Source organism: Charadrius vociferus, unplaced genomic scaffold (assembly GCF_000708025.1).
Source record: "Charadrius vociferus isolate BGI_N301 unplaced genomic scaffold, ASM70802v2 scaffold162, whole genome shotgun sequence".
Lineage (NCBI taxonomy): Eukaryota > Metazoa > Chordata > Aves > Charadriiformes > Charadriidae > Charadrius > Charadrius vociferus.
In genome coordinates this window covers 1,082,796-1,096,961 of record NW_009647236.1, presented here as the reverse complement: position 1 = coordinate 1,096,961, position 14,166 = coordinate 1,082,796, and the positions used below count along the sequence as shown (strand labels likewise).

The window sequence follows — 14,166 nt, the reverse complement described above, 5'->3', positions numbered from 1 at the left end:
TTCAGTCAGGACAAAATTTAGTCACCTTGCCCTGTTCTGTCTTTCCTCGCTGTGGTGCAGCGACTAAGGAGGGTGTTAATTTTGGGCAGTTACTGAATTTTGTGATCTGACCTTTTATTCATCAGGGATGACAGCCCATCACACCCACGTAAGTCACAGCAGAACAAGCCTCAGGAAGACAGGATGGTCGGAGACAGCAAGATAAAACCTCTGAATGTAGTCCTAGTCGTCAAAGCGACTGGGCCTCCTTGTCCTTTAATAAATCTTTAACCCAAAGCCAGCAGTGCTTTTCCACTTTGTAAACGTTAACTTTCAGGTCAAAGGGAACGTAGATGTGCACGGGTTAAGCACATGCTATTTCACGTCATGTTCCTTCTCCAAGTCAAAAGAAACAACTGAACTTCGAGTTGGATTGCCCATGCAGCCCAGACTTTCATTTGGTTGATCGAGTCAAGAAAGAGTGTGTGTTTTTATTTATGAGCTTGTCTCGTACTCGACATCTTTTTGAAGGAAGTCCATGGTGGTATGCTGAGAAGGAACTACCCTGTGCAATTTCAGTAGGTACGGAACCAGAGTTTCTGTGCACTGATAAGCCCAAACTTATCAGTTGACAAGCTGTGCCTCAGTGATATAACGGCAAACCAGGAAGAAGAAAACACATTTTTGTATTTAACAGGATTTGCAGCAGGGGTTGGCTAAGCAGTGGAACTGCCCAAGCTAGATTTCACAGTCTCTTTGCTGCCACAGATAGCTCTGATCATCTAAACCAACTTCCATACAAACATAATGGGGTGCTTTTCCTCAAAGCTGTGTTAAAGCACATCTTTCAGAAAACTACTAATTTTACCCTGGCAAACCCCAAACAATGACAAATCTGCTTTTTTCCATTAACTGCTTCAGGCATCATCACTCTCGCTGTTAGAGAACCACTTCTAATTTCAAGATCCTTTTAGACTTGGGTTCCGAGAATCACAATTTATTGCAGCTTTGCTTGCACAACTGGAAAGTCCTTATGCTGCTCATACACCCATAGTTAGCGGTGAAGACTCTTCTTAACTTCTTCATTGGGTTCTCATGTACCATAAAGAAACATATTATCCCCATTTGCTGATCAGATGTTAGAATAAATCCACAGTAGCAGCAGTGGATAATACTAGGAATAATAGTCCAGGTTTTGTTCTCCTTCCCCTCTTCCACCTGATGCCTACCTGGTGTTTTTTCCAAAAGCAGTGTCTTATCTGGGGACCTAACGCACAGTGCTGCAGCAAAGCACACCCTAAGGAAAGCTTTACCTCTGAGCACTTTCTGGTAACTTGCCAGCCAGTGACAGGTTCATCAATAATGATAATGGCTTTTTGTCAAAGAAAACCGGTGCACTAAGCCACAGACATGCTCAACCCTATAAAGGAATCAAAGTAACCGGCGTCCTTGTAAGGAAAGTGAGACAGAAACATGACTTCTAATGGGAAGAGCTGACTGACAAAAGAAAGAGAAGGATTAAGCTCCCTTTGCTGAAAAGCAGAAGCAGGCTTTCCATCAGTAAAGTCTGTCACCTCCTTATCAACTCAGAAATGGGGATTCAAGTGCCGACTTCAGTATACCTCAATGAAAAAAATCTATTGACTGCAGGCTACAGCACAACAGTTTGTATCTCATTTGTGATAAATGGAGCATATTGCAGCTGCCTCTGCAAATATTCTTATCAAGAATGAAATTTGTATTAAGGTTGCATCCAAAACCCCATTACTGGATAGGTTTCACGTGCTTAAAGCCAGTGGCACCTTTGCTAAAGATTGCTGCAAGGAGCAGGCAATCCTGTTGCTACGAGAACAAAAACATATACTCAAGAATTTAAGGTTACTGTACACATGGGTTTCCTACTTTTTTGCACGGAAATCAGGAGGGGCAGATTTGGGGGATTTTCCCTATTTAGGACATATTGATGCTTCTGACTATCCCCTCAGTTATCAAACTGGTCATAAATCAACCAGAAAGCTCTGCTGAGCCCTTTGGGAAGAGGGGAGGCTCATTGTTTATTTGCTATATATTTCACCTGTGTGCACATGGGATGTCTCAAATGTACCTGCATGAGCCATCTTTCCTGACACCTTTGGAAGACAGCATCTGGGTATGTATTTCTGCCTGGGAAATAACACAGAGAGATTGAGTAGCCCTGGTTTAAAGGAACTGGGTAAAACTGCTTTGATGTGAAATGTGCATGCCTGTGACAGATGCCAGAGAGACAGACAGAAGGAGAAGGAGAGATGTAGGAAAACAGAAAGACAGAGACATGCAGAGAGAGGTGAACGGAGGGACAGAGAGAGAAATCAGATAGTACAGCAAGACAGACAAAGCATGGCAGAGAGAAACGGAGAGAAAAACAGGAAGAAAGGGGGAACCGGAGGGTAGAGTGGAGGGAGCACACAGAGAGTGGTCTTTGTGATCCCCAGTGACATGAAGGGGTCAGACAGGTGGGATGTGGGGAGAGAAGGGAGGATAGAAATTGGGAGAAAGAGATCTGGAGGGATGGGGTAGTGGGGGGAAGTGTGGACAGAGGTTAGACAGACAGAAGGTAAGACAGACAGAAGGGTCGTAGAGGGCATGAGAAAGTGGGAGGGAGCAGAGAAAGGAAAGGTGAAACACACAGAGGGAGGAGTGAAGTGTGGCACAGAGAAAGTGTCTGGTGCCACAGACCCAAAACTGGAGATGAACCTTTTTTGGGCAGCAGAAACAGGTGAGGTGCAAACAGCAATGCAGCTGACTCCAGCTGCTCATGTAGTCCTGGTTCTGACAAGAAGACAGCACTACCTTTAAAAAGAAGTGTAACGTCATCAACATACACAACTCCATTACACATCACCTTGTCCTAAAAGGAAAAAATTATACCTAATTGTGGTTACCTGCTGAGATCTAAACGAATAAGGTACTTAATCTGTACTGGAGACCTATTTGTATTAGAATAGCTAAGATGTTGAATTCATGACACTACATTAACACAGGTGTAAGCCAACCACTACACTCAAACTTGTGATCCAAAAAACAAAAGGGGTTTGGCTGGACAATGAATATTTGGGAGAAAGATCAACACAGCTTTTCTTTAGTGACAATTTAACACTGACGTTCAGACATTTTAAGATAGAAGTAAAGCAGAAGCACAGAAGGGATGGGGCAGTGAGTAAGGGTAAAGTCAATGAAAAGAAGAACTGGGATGGTCATTCTCCATTGCCTGCTGGATCCTGAACATTTGATATATACCACAGCAGATGTGAGATATTCTTGCTCTATACACAACAACAGTATGGGTACAACCAAGGTACAGTGCTAAACTGGTGGCACTTGCATATGGGGCCACTGCCTCTGATTAAAACACAGATGCACCTAATCCCACACTAGTCAGCAGGCTCATGGTGCCTGCAACAGCTTCTGCCAGTTCCCATGGATTGTCTTATTTATAATTACCAGTCCATTCTGCCTCTGTATTACATTTAGGAAAACAGAAGCTACCACTCCAAACAAAAATGGCATGGACCTATTTAAAGAGAGCTATAGCGTGTGCCAGTCATGTAAATGTGAAAACTACAAAACATGGATAGTACAATTATCCAAACCCCAAGTATGGAAAAAACATGAAATTTTAGGATTATATTTAAACATGACTTGAATATGCTAATATCCTTAAGTCAGCCCTGATGAAATACTAGAAGAAAAGTAGGTAAAAATACATACAAAAGCCCACACAGGTGTTTTACACAGCAATCTATTCTAATCTGCAACCACAAATGCTAAAGCATCGAAACCCTGGTCAGATAGGTCTGCAATCATTTTTCAGGACTACTGACAGAGAACAGCACAGAAATTTAGCCTTTACCCTTTAGAATTATAACCAAATGACAGCTACCTAAAGGATTTCAGTGCATTAAAACTAACAAGGTTAAATGATTTGTTTTTGAAGGACAGAGTTAAGGTTGGTGATATCACAATAAATATCGTGACCACACAAACAGCTTGGAACAACTCTGGTATTCATCTTCAAGTTAAACATCCAGACTAAAATTAAAAAAGGTAAACTCTTTAATTCCCAATGTACTGAAAGCACTACAATTTGATAAACAGATGCATCAGAACCATGCCTCCAGGGAAGAATCCTTCACTTTGCAGACAGGACAGTGAGACTGACCACGAAGTCACTTGTCAGACCACAGAGCAGGTCATTTCAAGAGGGGACGGAGATATCCTGGGAGGAGTTTTATGGCGCACAGCAGGATGAGTGAGCCCAGGCAGACTTAGCTGAGCCCAAAGCAGGAGCCACAGCCTCAAGCAAACTTCCTTCTCAATCTTCTAACCTTCTATCGCTTGCCCATGTGCTCTACTTCTCCTCAATACTATTCCCTTTATCCTCTCTCCCTCCTATCACAACAATACCTCTTTCTAATTTTCTGCTGAATCTTGATTGTCATAACCTTCAGTCCCACTGATGCACAGCACCTATGCATCGCTCCTCCTCCTGGCGCATCAACTGACCTTCACAAGATTTCTCATATGAAGACTTTGTTTCTTCTTTGTGGAGCCTCAGGAGGAAAAAGCACAAATACAGGTAAGCTGCAACTAGGGCTTAGGCCACCCTACAGCATGCTGAGCAGTGTTCCTTTTTTCATTAATTGAAGTGGGCTACTTTACTTTGGAGAGTTGCTTACTCCAAATCAAAGACCTGTGCAACTGTTGCTTCATGCAGCCTCTTGTACTTAAACGGCATCCCTTAGTCCACAACACTTTCAAATCTCCTAAAGAAGCCATAGGGTGACGGAAGAAATAGCCCTGGCTTTCTTGCTATGCTCTGCAGTTCCTTGGTAACCTGAGGGAGCGTGGATCTGGTTACCCTAAGACAGCTACTGACCTTGAAAAAAAATAATTCCAGCTTTCATTGTCAAAGGAGTGGAGCGAAACATTGGTGCTGTCATGAGCCGCATAGCTCAGACATGGGCTATCTGCTATGAATATTTCAGTACCTTATTTTCCTTGGTCGTAAAGTAAATGTAAATTAATAACCAATTTCATACAGGCATCTAAAAACTTACTGCAGTCATGTTTGCAAATGCTCCAAGACCTTTCTGGAAACGGCCTAAGGAAAAGCAAAGTATCCATATTTTTTAATAAATTTGACTGGCATACTGAGCTGTCATTTTTGTGCCTGATTAGTGGCAATAGGCAGTTTTCCATTTATTTCCAAGCAGTTGCTAGAGAAGAGCTGCAGGCAGATGTAATCTGGAGACTGCAGAACTCTGCTCGCTGTCAGTTTCATACCAGCATTTTACTTTCTTCTATCCCGATGTATTATTAACCTGTATTTATATCTAACTCCAGCTCTTAGGTAGCCTTTGCCAGAGGCTTAACCATTAGAGGTGACTGTGAGGAAGGAGGGGAAAGAAGAAACTGCCATAAATCAGGCTTTTACCACTCCTTATAATTCTGGGGAGGTGAGAAACCGTGCAAAGCTAGGGCTATTTAGGAAGACAAGTTTGGACAATAGATCAGATCAGGTCAAGTCTGCTTTATCCTTACTACTAAATATGAAAAGGAAACATCCCTATCACAACTTTCCTTCTAATCATGTTCAGTTCCTACTTTTTACAGGGCTTTATATTCCTTTTAAATTTCTATCCATTCTAATTCAGAGGATGTTCTTACATTTCATGTTTTCTGAATCCACTAAGCCCTAAGGCTCAGTAAGACCATGTCACATTTGTTCCAAATAAGCATTGTACAAAAACATACTTTTCCCATCAGCTTTCAACGCACTGCCTTTTGATTCAAGAACAAGACCCCACTCAATTATGAAAAGATAAACAGGAGTACCTGATTCACTTTGTCCTCTCCAAAGTAAACAATTTTAATTTAAACAGCAGAGTCAATACCACATTTTCTACTCATGATTTTCTTTTTAAGGCTTCAAATCTTTTTTCATCTCTTGCCTATTTCTTTTATCCCTTCTGAATAGGGTTGAACAGTGTGTTCCAGGTGAGACAACACCATTCATTTAACAAAGGCGTTGTATTATTTTCCAGACCATTCCTTACCCATCCTTACATTTTGCTCACTTGTTTTGTTCACTTTACTGTAAATGAGAAGCCCACTCAGTGTCATCTTTCCTTTACAGGTAAGATGAATGTAATTCATTGCAAAGACTGTCCATAAGTTTTCCAAAATGGAGACAAAGATGTCTACAAGCTGTGTATGATAAAGTTTCCCACAGCAGTGTGAGAGGCATCCAATTTGCTGCACGCTTTCCCCAAATGTTCCCACATATCCAGACAGTCTGCAATGCTACAAAACACTCTAGGTTTCAAATTAGATTTTTGGAAATTCTTCACCAAGTCTTTTCCAGTAAAAGTAGCTTCAGCAGTCTACCCGGCCAAAGCACAATATCATTTTACTCTTTATGCACCCAGTCGGAATGGGAATGTTGTCAGGAAATTGGAGAAGTCATCTTCCACTTCTTCACTGTTCAATCATAATGAAGGCTCTTCAGTGTTCCTCCTCCAAACCTCTTCCTTTCAGAGAAGCCAGGAATCTAGAGACAGAAAAGATAGGTAGGTCGTCGTGGCAGAATCAGCATGAGCTCCCTCTAGCCCACATTTGTGTGCCTGTTACCAAGCCAACTGCAATAATGACTTCCTCTTCCGCGTCGTCTCCAGAATCAGGACTAAAATGCTTCAGCCTACTGCTGAGCTACTAGAGGAGCACCATCAATTAAACAAGACGCAAAACTTGAGTATGGCTCATTTGTCCTACAGAGCTCCTTCATGCTTTTTTGGCAAGGGTTACAATGAAAGCCTTAGTTTCTTGGGCAAATCCTAAACCAGTTAATTACAGATTTCAAAGTCTCTATTTTCACCCAGATTCAAAGGCATACAAGAATTTCCTCCATTTCTTTTTAAAACTATAAAATAGTATTACCAAGTTCTCTTAAACAGCTGTTGAGACTTTATGCCTCTAACCTGAGACAGCAGCACTTCACTGGTAGTTGAAAGTGCTGTTTTATCAATTGCTGAAAGCTTTAAGAAAACTATCAGAATAAAAATGGCTGCAACAACGCAAAGGATTAGCACTCCTGCTTTTGCAGCCAATCTGCAGAAACTGCTTACACTGTGACAATGAGTGCTTACAAAGAAAATCTACTTGAAACCATCAGAAGCTTCTCTGGCTTAATGGTATTTCAAACAGATTTGCAATCCAACGCACCCCTGAATCCCACAAAAGAAAGAGATGCACTGCTTTCTAATACTGTATAAGATGTCTGTCTTATTGCTGGCATCATAAAACTATTTGATGACAGCCCAGAATAACTTATAAATATCTAACTACATACAAGCAGTAACAGCAGACCCAGTAAACACACCCTCCCAAAGCAATTCCACACTCTCACAGGAAATAGAGTATTTTAAAATGGAAGATGTCAACCAAGCACTACAAATCACGCCAGGAGAACATGGGCATGTATGGATAGCATGGGACGAAAACGTAATTTACAATACAAGGTAGATTGCTAAGGTTACAAACTTCATTGGTAAACTGAGAAAGCTAAAGAGCATACCCAAAATAAAAGTCCACCAAACCCCCCACAATTTAAATTTAGATAGGGTTTTCAGGCCCAAAACTCAAGCAGATATGCAAGGTAGTCATTCAGGAATTGTTTTGTTCATCTCTGAAAAGCAATCATCTCTAACAGAAAAATCAGGCAGATTTTGCACAAAGGTTTGCTTTGGGAATTCAAAAAGGAAAAATGCAATCATTTTAACTAAAAAGTAGCAGGACACCATAGCTAAAAACTTATCTGCTTTAGCATTTTTTATACCAAAGTTACTAATTAAGAGTAACAATTATTTATTTATCAGAGATCTGATCAAAGTCATAGCTACAAACAATTTGAAACTTATCATTCTTTTCATCCTGAAAAAGTCTATAATAGAAATACCTCAAAACACGAGTGATCGAAGACACCTATTGTAGAAAACCCACAAACACATTTGTAAGATTTACGTCAAGTAGATAATTTCAAACAATAATATTAAGACATTATAATGAAATCTCCAGTTCCAATTTGGATTTTGTCTCTTTAAATATGGTTGTCCACTACCTAAGATTTGCTTTAAGCTTTTGAGCTGTTTTCAGTAAAGCAGATGAAAGTAGCCCTCAGAAGGCTGTAATCTTTGGCACGCGGCCATAAGGAATATAAAATTAATCCCTGGCTAGCCACTAAAAATAAGAAAAATAAAAATCTTACATCATGTGTCAAAGACAACCAGCACACAAGCAGATTTCTGCATTAAGCTATTATTCCCATGAAAGGGAGACTTCTTTTCACTAGAATGCGGGGAGGAGGGGAGAAGGGAGGAAAAAAGGCATCATGCAGAACCAAAACAGGAAAAAGCAAATTTATTTCTGAAAGGCATTAAAAAACAGTGAAAGAAAGTAAGCATTTTGTAATTCGCGACGACTTTTTTTCCCTACTCTCCCTAAGGGGCTTTCAGCGTAGCTACATCTAACGATATATTCCATTGTATTTCAGTGGTGCTATTCACAGTAATTTGCAAGCACCTCACAGACAGGATAAGTGGAACCTCGCTACTCCCTGCATGGTAGACTGCGCATGGGAAGGTGGAGGGCATAAAAAGTTGAAGTGGCCTGCCCAAAGCAGAAGAGTCGTTTTTCTAGTCCGTCACCAACTGTACCGAAAACAGTTAATTCAGCCATTTAGGAATGAATTACAAGCTGGTATCATACTGCCATTTTCCTCGTGGCTCCACTGGTTCTATGAAAACTACCTGTACAAAACATGAAATGCTATTTCCAGCAGTGCATAAAAGCCTTTTTTTTTTTTTTGACCTCCAGGACTGTATCAATGGCCTAAATCTGCAACCAAGCAGCCTGACGCTGACAGATCTGAAAGAGACAGTATTTGCCCATTTTACCTCACTCTTATAACTTCTACTATGTTAGCATACCTAATTATTTCACTGCCAATCATTACAGCCATACTTCAGCTGACAAGTCAGCCATTTTTCTGTCTATCCAAAACAGCTGTGCTCCCACAGATTTAAAAACTCAACTACCAGCGCAGATTATCATTTAAGTCACATGAAGCCCATGTTTTATACAGGACTCTGTCAGCAGTTCACATTACACAGGGAGAAACAAAACAAAAAAGGACGAAAAATTACAAACCTGATTGCCATCTCTTAAGAAGTACCTCTTCTCTATGACCTGGGAAAAATGGAGAATGATCTTAGCTGGCACAGCATATGCATAACCTCAGATTCCAATCAACATTTCACAGGTAAGCACTGAAACTGATGGCTAACTGGGACAAAGTCTGAACCCACATCCCCTGCTCCAGGCCTACTGCTTTAAGCGCAATGCTCTATAATAAACAGAAGGAGTTGCCACCTCCAGCCATTCTCCACAAAGCTGTGCTGCCCTCAACTTCTACACACCTAATTTAATCAGCCCTCTTTAGTAATGGAGGTGTTGGTTTGGGTGTCTTCTTACTGCATCAGAGTCAGTTATTCCCACTCGTCTCTGCAGGCGCAGCAGTTTTGCGCGTGGTTTGGGTGTCTTCTTACTGCATCAGTTATTCTCACCCGTCTCTGCAGGCGCAGCAGTTCTGCGCACTAGGAAAAGCTCATTCTCCAGGTGCACAACAACTCCAGTGGTACTGGGTAGCCCCTGGCCGTAGGTTAAGCTTGAGAAGAGGTAGCCTGACTCACTCTCTGAAAATGATGCACAAATTGCCTGTGGTGAAGGATACCTATGGAGGCAGTACCATCGATCTAAGAATGAAAAAGTGGTTTGTATCACCCTGTACAATCTACAGCCTCCTCCAAAGAAAATTCAGGCCAAATTTCTTCTAAAGCATGATCTGTAACAGAAGACGATCTGCTCCACTATGATCTCTTTATCCAGCGGATGCTTAAAACAGAGCATTCCTTCTGTCATTTTCATAGTAGGCCTTGATGCTCCCTTGTGCAGGAAGGGAGAGTAACATGCCAAATTTCTTAATTCCTAAAGTTTGCTTTAAGCAGGAGCAACAGAGCTAACCATAGTCTTGTTACTCCCCACATTGCTACTTTAGCACACTGCAAAGCCTCTGACCTGCCAAAGGACTCCAAAAGCATTTGCAGAGTGTCTTTGCACATTTGTGAGTTTTTTCATTGCTCTATGCAGATCAAGAATCAAACTTTCAACCAGACCAGCTATTTTCTGGAGGTTTCCAAAAAGCAAACAAGTCTTTGGCCTCCCCACACCTGGCTTGAACCAACTCAAAAAACTGAACATCAAAAGGAGCAGCTAACTGTTGTTCTGTGTTCAAATCACAGATGGCATTCAATACATAGAACAATAAAACATAATTTAATTGACTTGACTTACCTTATCAAAAAACCTGCTGAGTTTGACAGCATTGGATGAACCTGCAGCCAGGTAACGAGGATTGGTACAATCCTAGAACACACAAAAGACAGCAACAAACCAAGCACAAGGAAATCAATGCAAGGAAGCCATACACATGGAAATCAACATGCCCTTTCCCCTGACACATGCACGTGCAATCAGCTAGGGAAAACATTGTATATCTGCTGATTCCTGCTCCACAGTCATTTGAAAGAAAAGGCCAACTTCTGTTCTGTGAATCAACCGGAGAATTTTAAGTACTTCTCTGTGTGCTCCATGTCTTGCTTCCGCCATCAGCTATACCATCCTCTAATAATTTGTACAGCCTACACATGAGATTGTGCATGTGTGTGTATATACAAGCATTCACACAGCACGTGTATATTTCATACATATATATATGCACATTATACATATATATATATAAATAAAGTGACCTTGACGTTTCATTCAAAGATAGTCTGTGTCAGAACTAAGAACAAGGAAGAGAAAATTTAACTCCCAACAATGAATTCTAAGCTTTGGTGATCTTACTTAACACCCCCTATACCTCCCTATAGGGAAACAAAGATGATCATTTCATCAATCAAGGAGGACAGCCAAACAAAATGTGCATGACTCCAGCACTGCCGATGTTTCACTTACTGAGAAAATCTCCAAAAGCCCAATTTTTGTAATGACATCTTTGCTTACTAAAGATCAGACTCAATCCCGTACAAAAGAAAAACAACACTGGTGACAAGGATACTAACCAAATTTATCTCTTCAGCATTGAAATCCTCAGCCAAGAAAGCTGTTCTGGTCAAAACTTCATTCCGCTTAGTTTCTGGGATCTGATCCAGCTTAGTTCCTATTACCAGCAGTGGAATCTGGTTATCAGCAAACTGTTCACGGTCATAGTCACTGATGAGGAAAACAAATACAATCCTGAATGAAGTGATGGTCATGTAAGCGGGCACGGGGGTGCCATCAGCTCCCCTGTCCTTTCAAGTAATGGTCATTTATTAACAGGCTTCTGCATCTGAGTCACTACACAGGAATCGAAAGGAAAGCGAAAAGAAACCACAAGTTGGATTTCTTCTCTGCATAGATGAACGGTAGAAGAAATGCTAACAAAAGGAGTAAAGAAACTAGAATTTCAGTATTGCACTAAGTGTATGCAGCCACCAGATACAGATCAGGGGCGCTGGCATCTCTGAACATCTAAAGTTCCTACATACAGTACACTTCTTAAGGACGGACAATGAAATAAATTGCTACTGTGAAACACTACCCCATTCCACCTTAGATCAAAGAGGGCTGCAATAACAATTGTGTGGTGTCAAGCTACTAATTCTTCTACATTCAAGTAAAGGTAGCCACCATAAGCTGAATTCCAACAAGGTTTCATTCAGATATGACTAATGATCAGAGATAGCCTTTATAAAATAAATAATATTGCAATTAAATGTCATTACAAATCCAAGCTCAAATCATTCTCCTCAGCTAAGATAATCACTTGTCTTTCATTTTTACCTAAACCAAGCTTTCTAGACAGTAATTTTACAACCAATAGCAAAAACTTGACTACGCAATTGCTAGTGGCTACGCATCTGTCCCTGACAGGAGTTAAGCTTCTAAAAATTAAAATGATTGTGAAAAACCTGTATCTGGAAAAACTGGAGAAATTTGCAGTTTATATAGTGCAAACTGTCTTTCCCTTCTCCCATGTTTCTACAGAAACACCTACACAGCAGCACTGGCAGAAAAACAATGGATATTCTTCCCACAAAAAGCTACCCCTTATTATTGCTTCCCTGATCATGTGTGAGGTTGATGAATGATCTTACAACCTCTCTGACTACATGTCTCACAGGAGTACGGAGCCACAGGAGGAAACAATTGACAAGATATTGGAAAGCTAATTACGAACATGCTGTTTAAGCAAAGTTTTCTAAGCTCTTTTTTAGCCAAACTCCTGAAATAATTCCCCCACTGCCCAACACAAAAAATAAAGGGAACATCCTCGGTTTTGGTGCATGGAGGGAAAGCCTTTTGGAACACAGACATGCCACCACGTGACACTTCCTGTAAAAGGGCTTTGCACGTCTCAGAAGAGACACACAAGTCTTCAGTATCAGACCCACTCTCAGAGGTCTCAGACAAATGAAGGACGCAGTAAACATCTTTTCCCTTAAAGCAAGGTCTCTGCCACACAGTTTTGGAATCTCCTGGCAGAATGGTCTGATTGGCAGTGTAAAACAAAAAGAAAAGTTATTTTCTTTGATCCCTCCCGTTTTTTTCTTTCTTTCTTAAAAGTCTAGCCACATCTAATTTTGTGTGGACTTCAAGTAGCCTTAGGGATGAAAAGAGACTTCCATAACAGCTTGGAATTATTGTGTCTTAACCCTGCACATATGTTTTTCACTCACCCATTTGTCACAAGAACTCCTGTTGGAGCAACATCTCTGTTGAGTGCTTCCAAAGACCAGCGATACAAATTCTGGGATGATTTCTTGTTGGTTAAGTCATGCACTAAAATTATCCCTAAAGTAAAAGAGAAGGCAGCAAGATGCTATTTAATGATATATATTTTTTTCTTATCTTACCAAAATGACATCTGCAGTCTCCCACATATCGGAGAATGAAGAAAGGAAAGCATAACCGGTTCAGTTACAGTGAATGCGTAAAGCTGAAAATATCAGGATGCAACAGTTTTCTTTAAAGCTGCTTATCATGAATTGGATAAGAGCTAAGAGAAAAATCTCATGAAAGGAGGAAACTAAGAGCCACCTCAGGGTTTAATCCGCAAGAGGCTTGCAGGCATTCCCTGATTCTGCTCTGTCTAGTCCTAATGATACTGAAAGTCTGCATTACTGCAGCAGAGAATTTAGCCTTTCTCTGTTTTGCCTAATTGGTAAACATAACTATCTTTTTGTCACACCATCTAAGAAATCTAAAGGCTGTTTCTTTGTTTCAGAGTTTAGAAAGTATTATTGCTTTCCGGCATTTTCAAGAACTAATTCTATGTACTTGGGGAGGCATCCAAAGGGGAAATAGACTCTGATAAACTTTCACAGTCCATCAAATGGCTGGTAGAAAAATGAATTAATAAGATTTCATGTATTTAAGATTAAGCTGCTATCATTTTTCACTACCATGATCCTTCAAAACATAAATTCTGAGACAAAAAAACAGCCAGCCAAACTTCCTAGCGGTGCTATTAACAGACACCCACTTCTGATAACCATAGCTCCTAACTCAATTACCAGCTCCTGCTAGCAAATTTCTTCTATTTATTCACACCTTCTGCAACCTGTGGAATATTCCCACTTCCTCCAAACTTCAAACCATCATTACAAAATGGAATTATACCCCTTATCTTCATCAGGATTCGTTCTCAACACACTTCACAGTCCACAGGTAGAAAAAAAGTATTCATTTAATCTTTCACCTTAACTCCAAAAGGTGTGACCCACTGTACACACCATGAACAAACCACATTTGCACAAATATTCTTCACTACCTCACTACCCCACACAACTGTATACAGACTCTTGCATGAAAGTTTCCAGCATAACACAACCATAGCCCTATTTCAAAGCATTTATCTCAGGAACAACATAAAAAAGCAACTCAACTGCGTGTCCACCCCCAGCGTAGGGAGAAAAAGCCTGATACAATATAACTTGGCCTACGGCACTGCTGCATAATTTGCAAGAAACACTCTCCACCTCCAGA

General features: G+C 40.7%; 1 protein-coding gene across 1 annotated transcript in view; it reads right to left on the bottom strand.

Moving 5' to 3' along the window:
• Positions 1-5,794: 5,794 nt before the first annotated feature.
• Positions 5,795-14,166, bottom strand: part of RABL3 (RAB, member of RAS oncogene family-like 3) — a 12,941-nt gene continuing 4,569 nt past the window's right edge. Inside the window, exons 4-8 of the mRNA XM_009879940.1 lie at positions 12,858-12,972; positions 11,199-11,349; positions 10,426-10,497; positions 9,223-9,261; positions 5,795-6,568 (exon numbers count right to left, since the gene is read on the bottom strand). Of these exons, the coding sequence (XP_009878242.1) occupies positions 6,503-6,568; positions 9,223-9,261; positions 10,426-10,497; positions 11,199-11,349; positions 12,858-12,972 (443 nt within the window). The 3' untranslated portion in view covers positions 5,795-6,502. The remainder of the gene's footprint in view (positions 6,569-9,222; positions 9,262-10,425; positions 10,498-11,198; positions 11,350-12,857; positions 12,973-14,166) is intronic.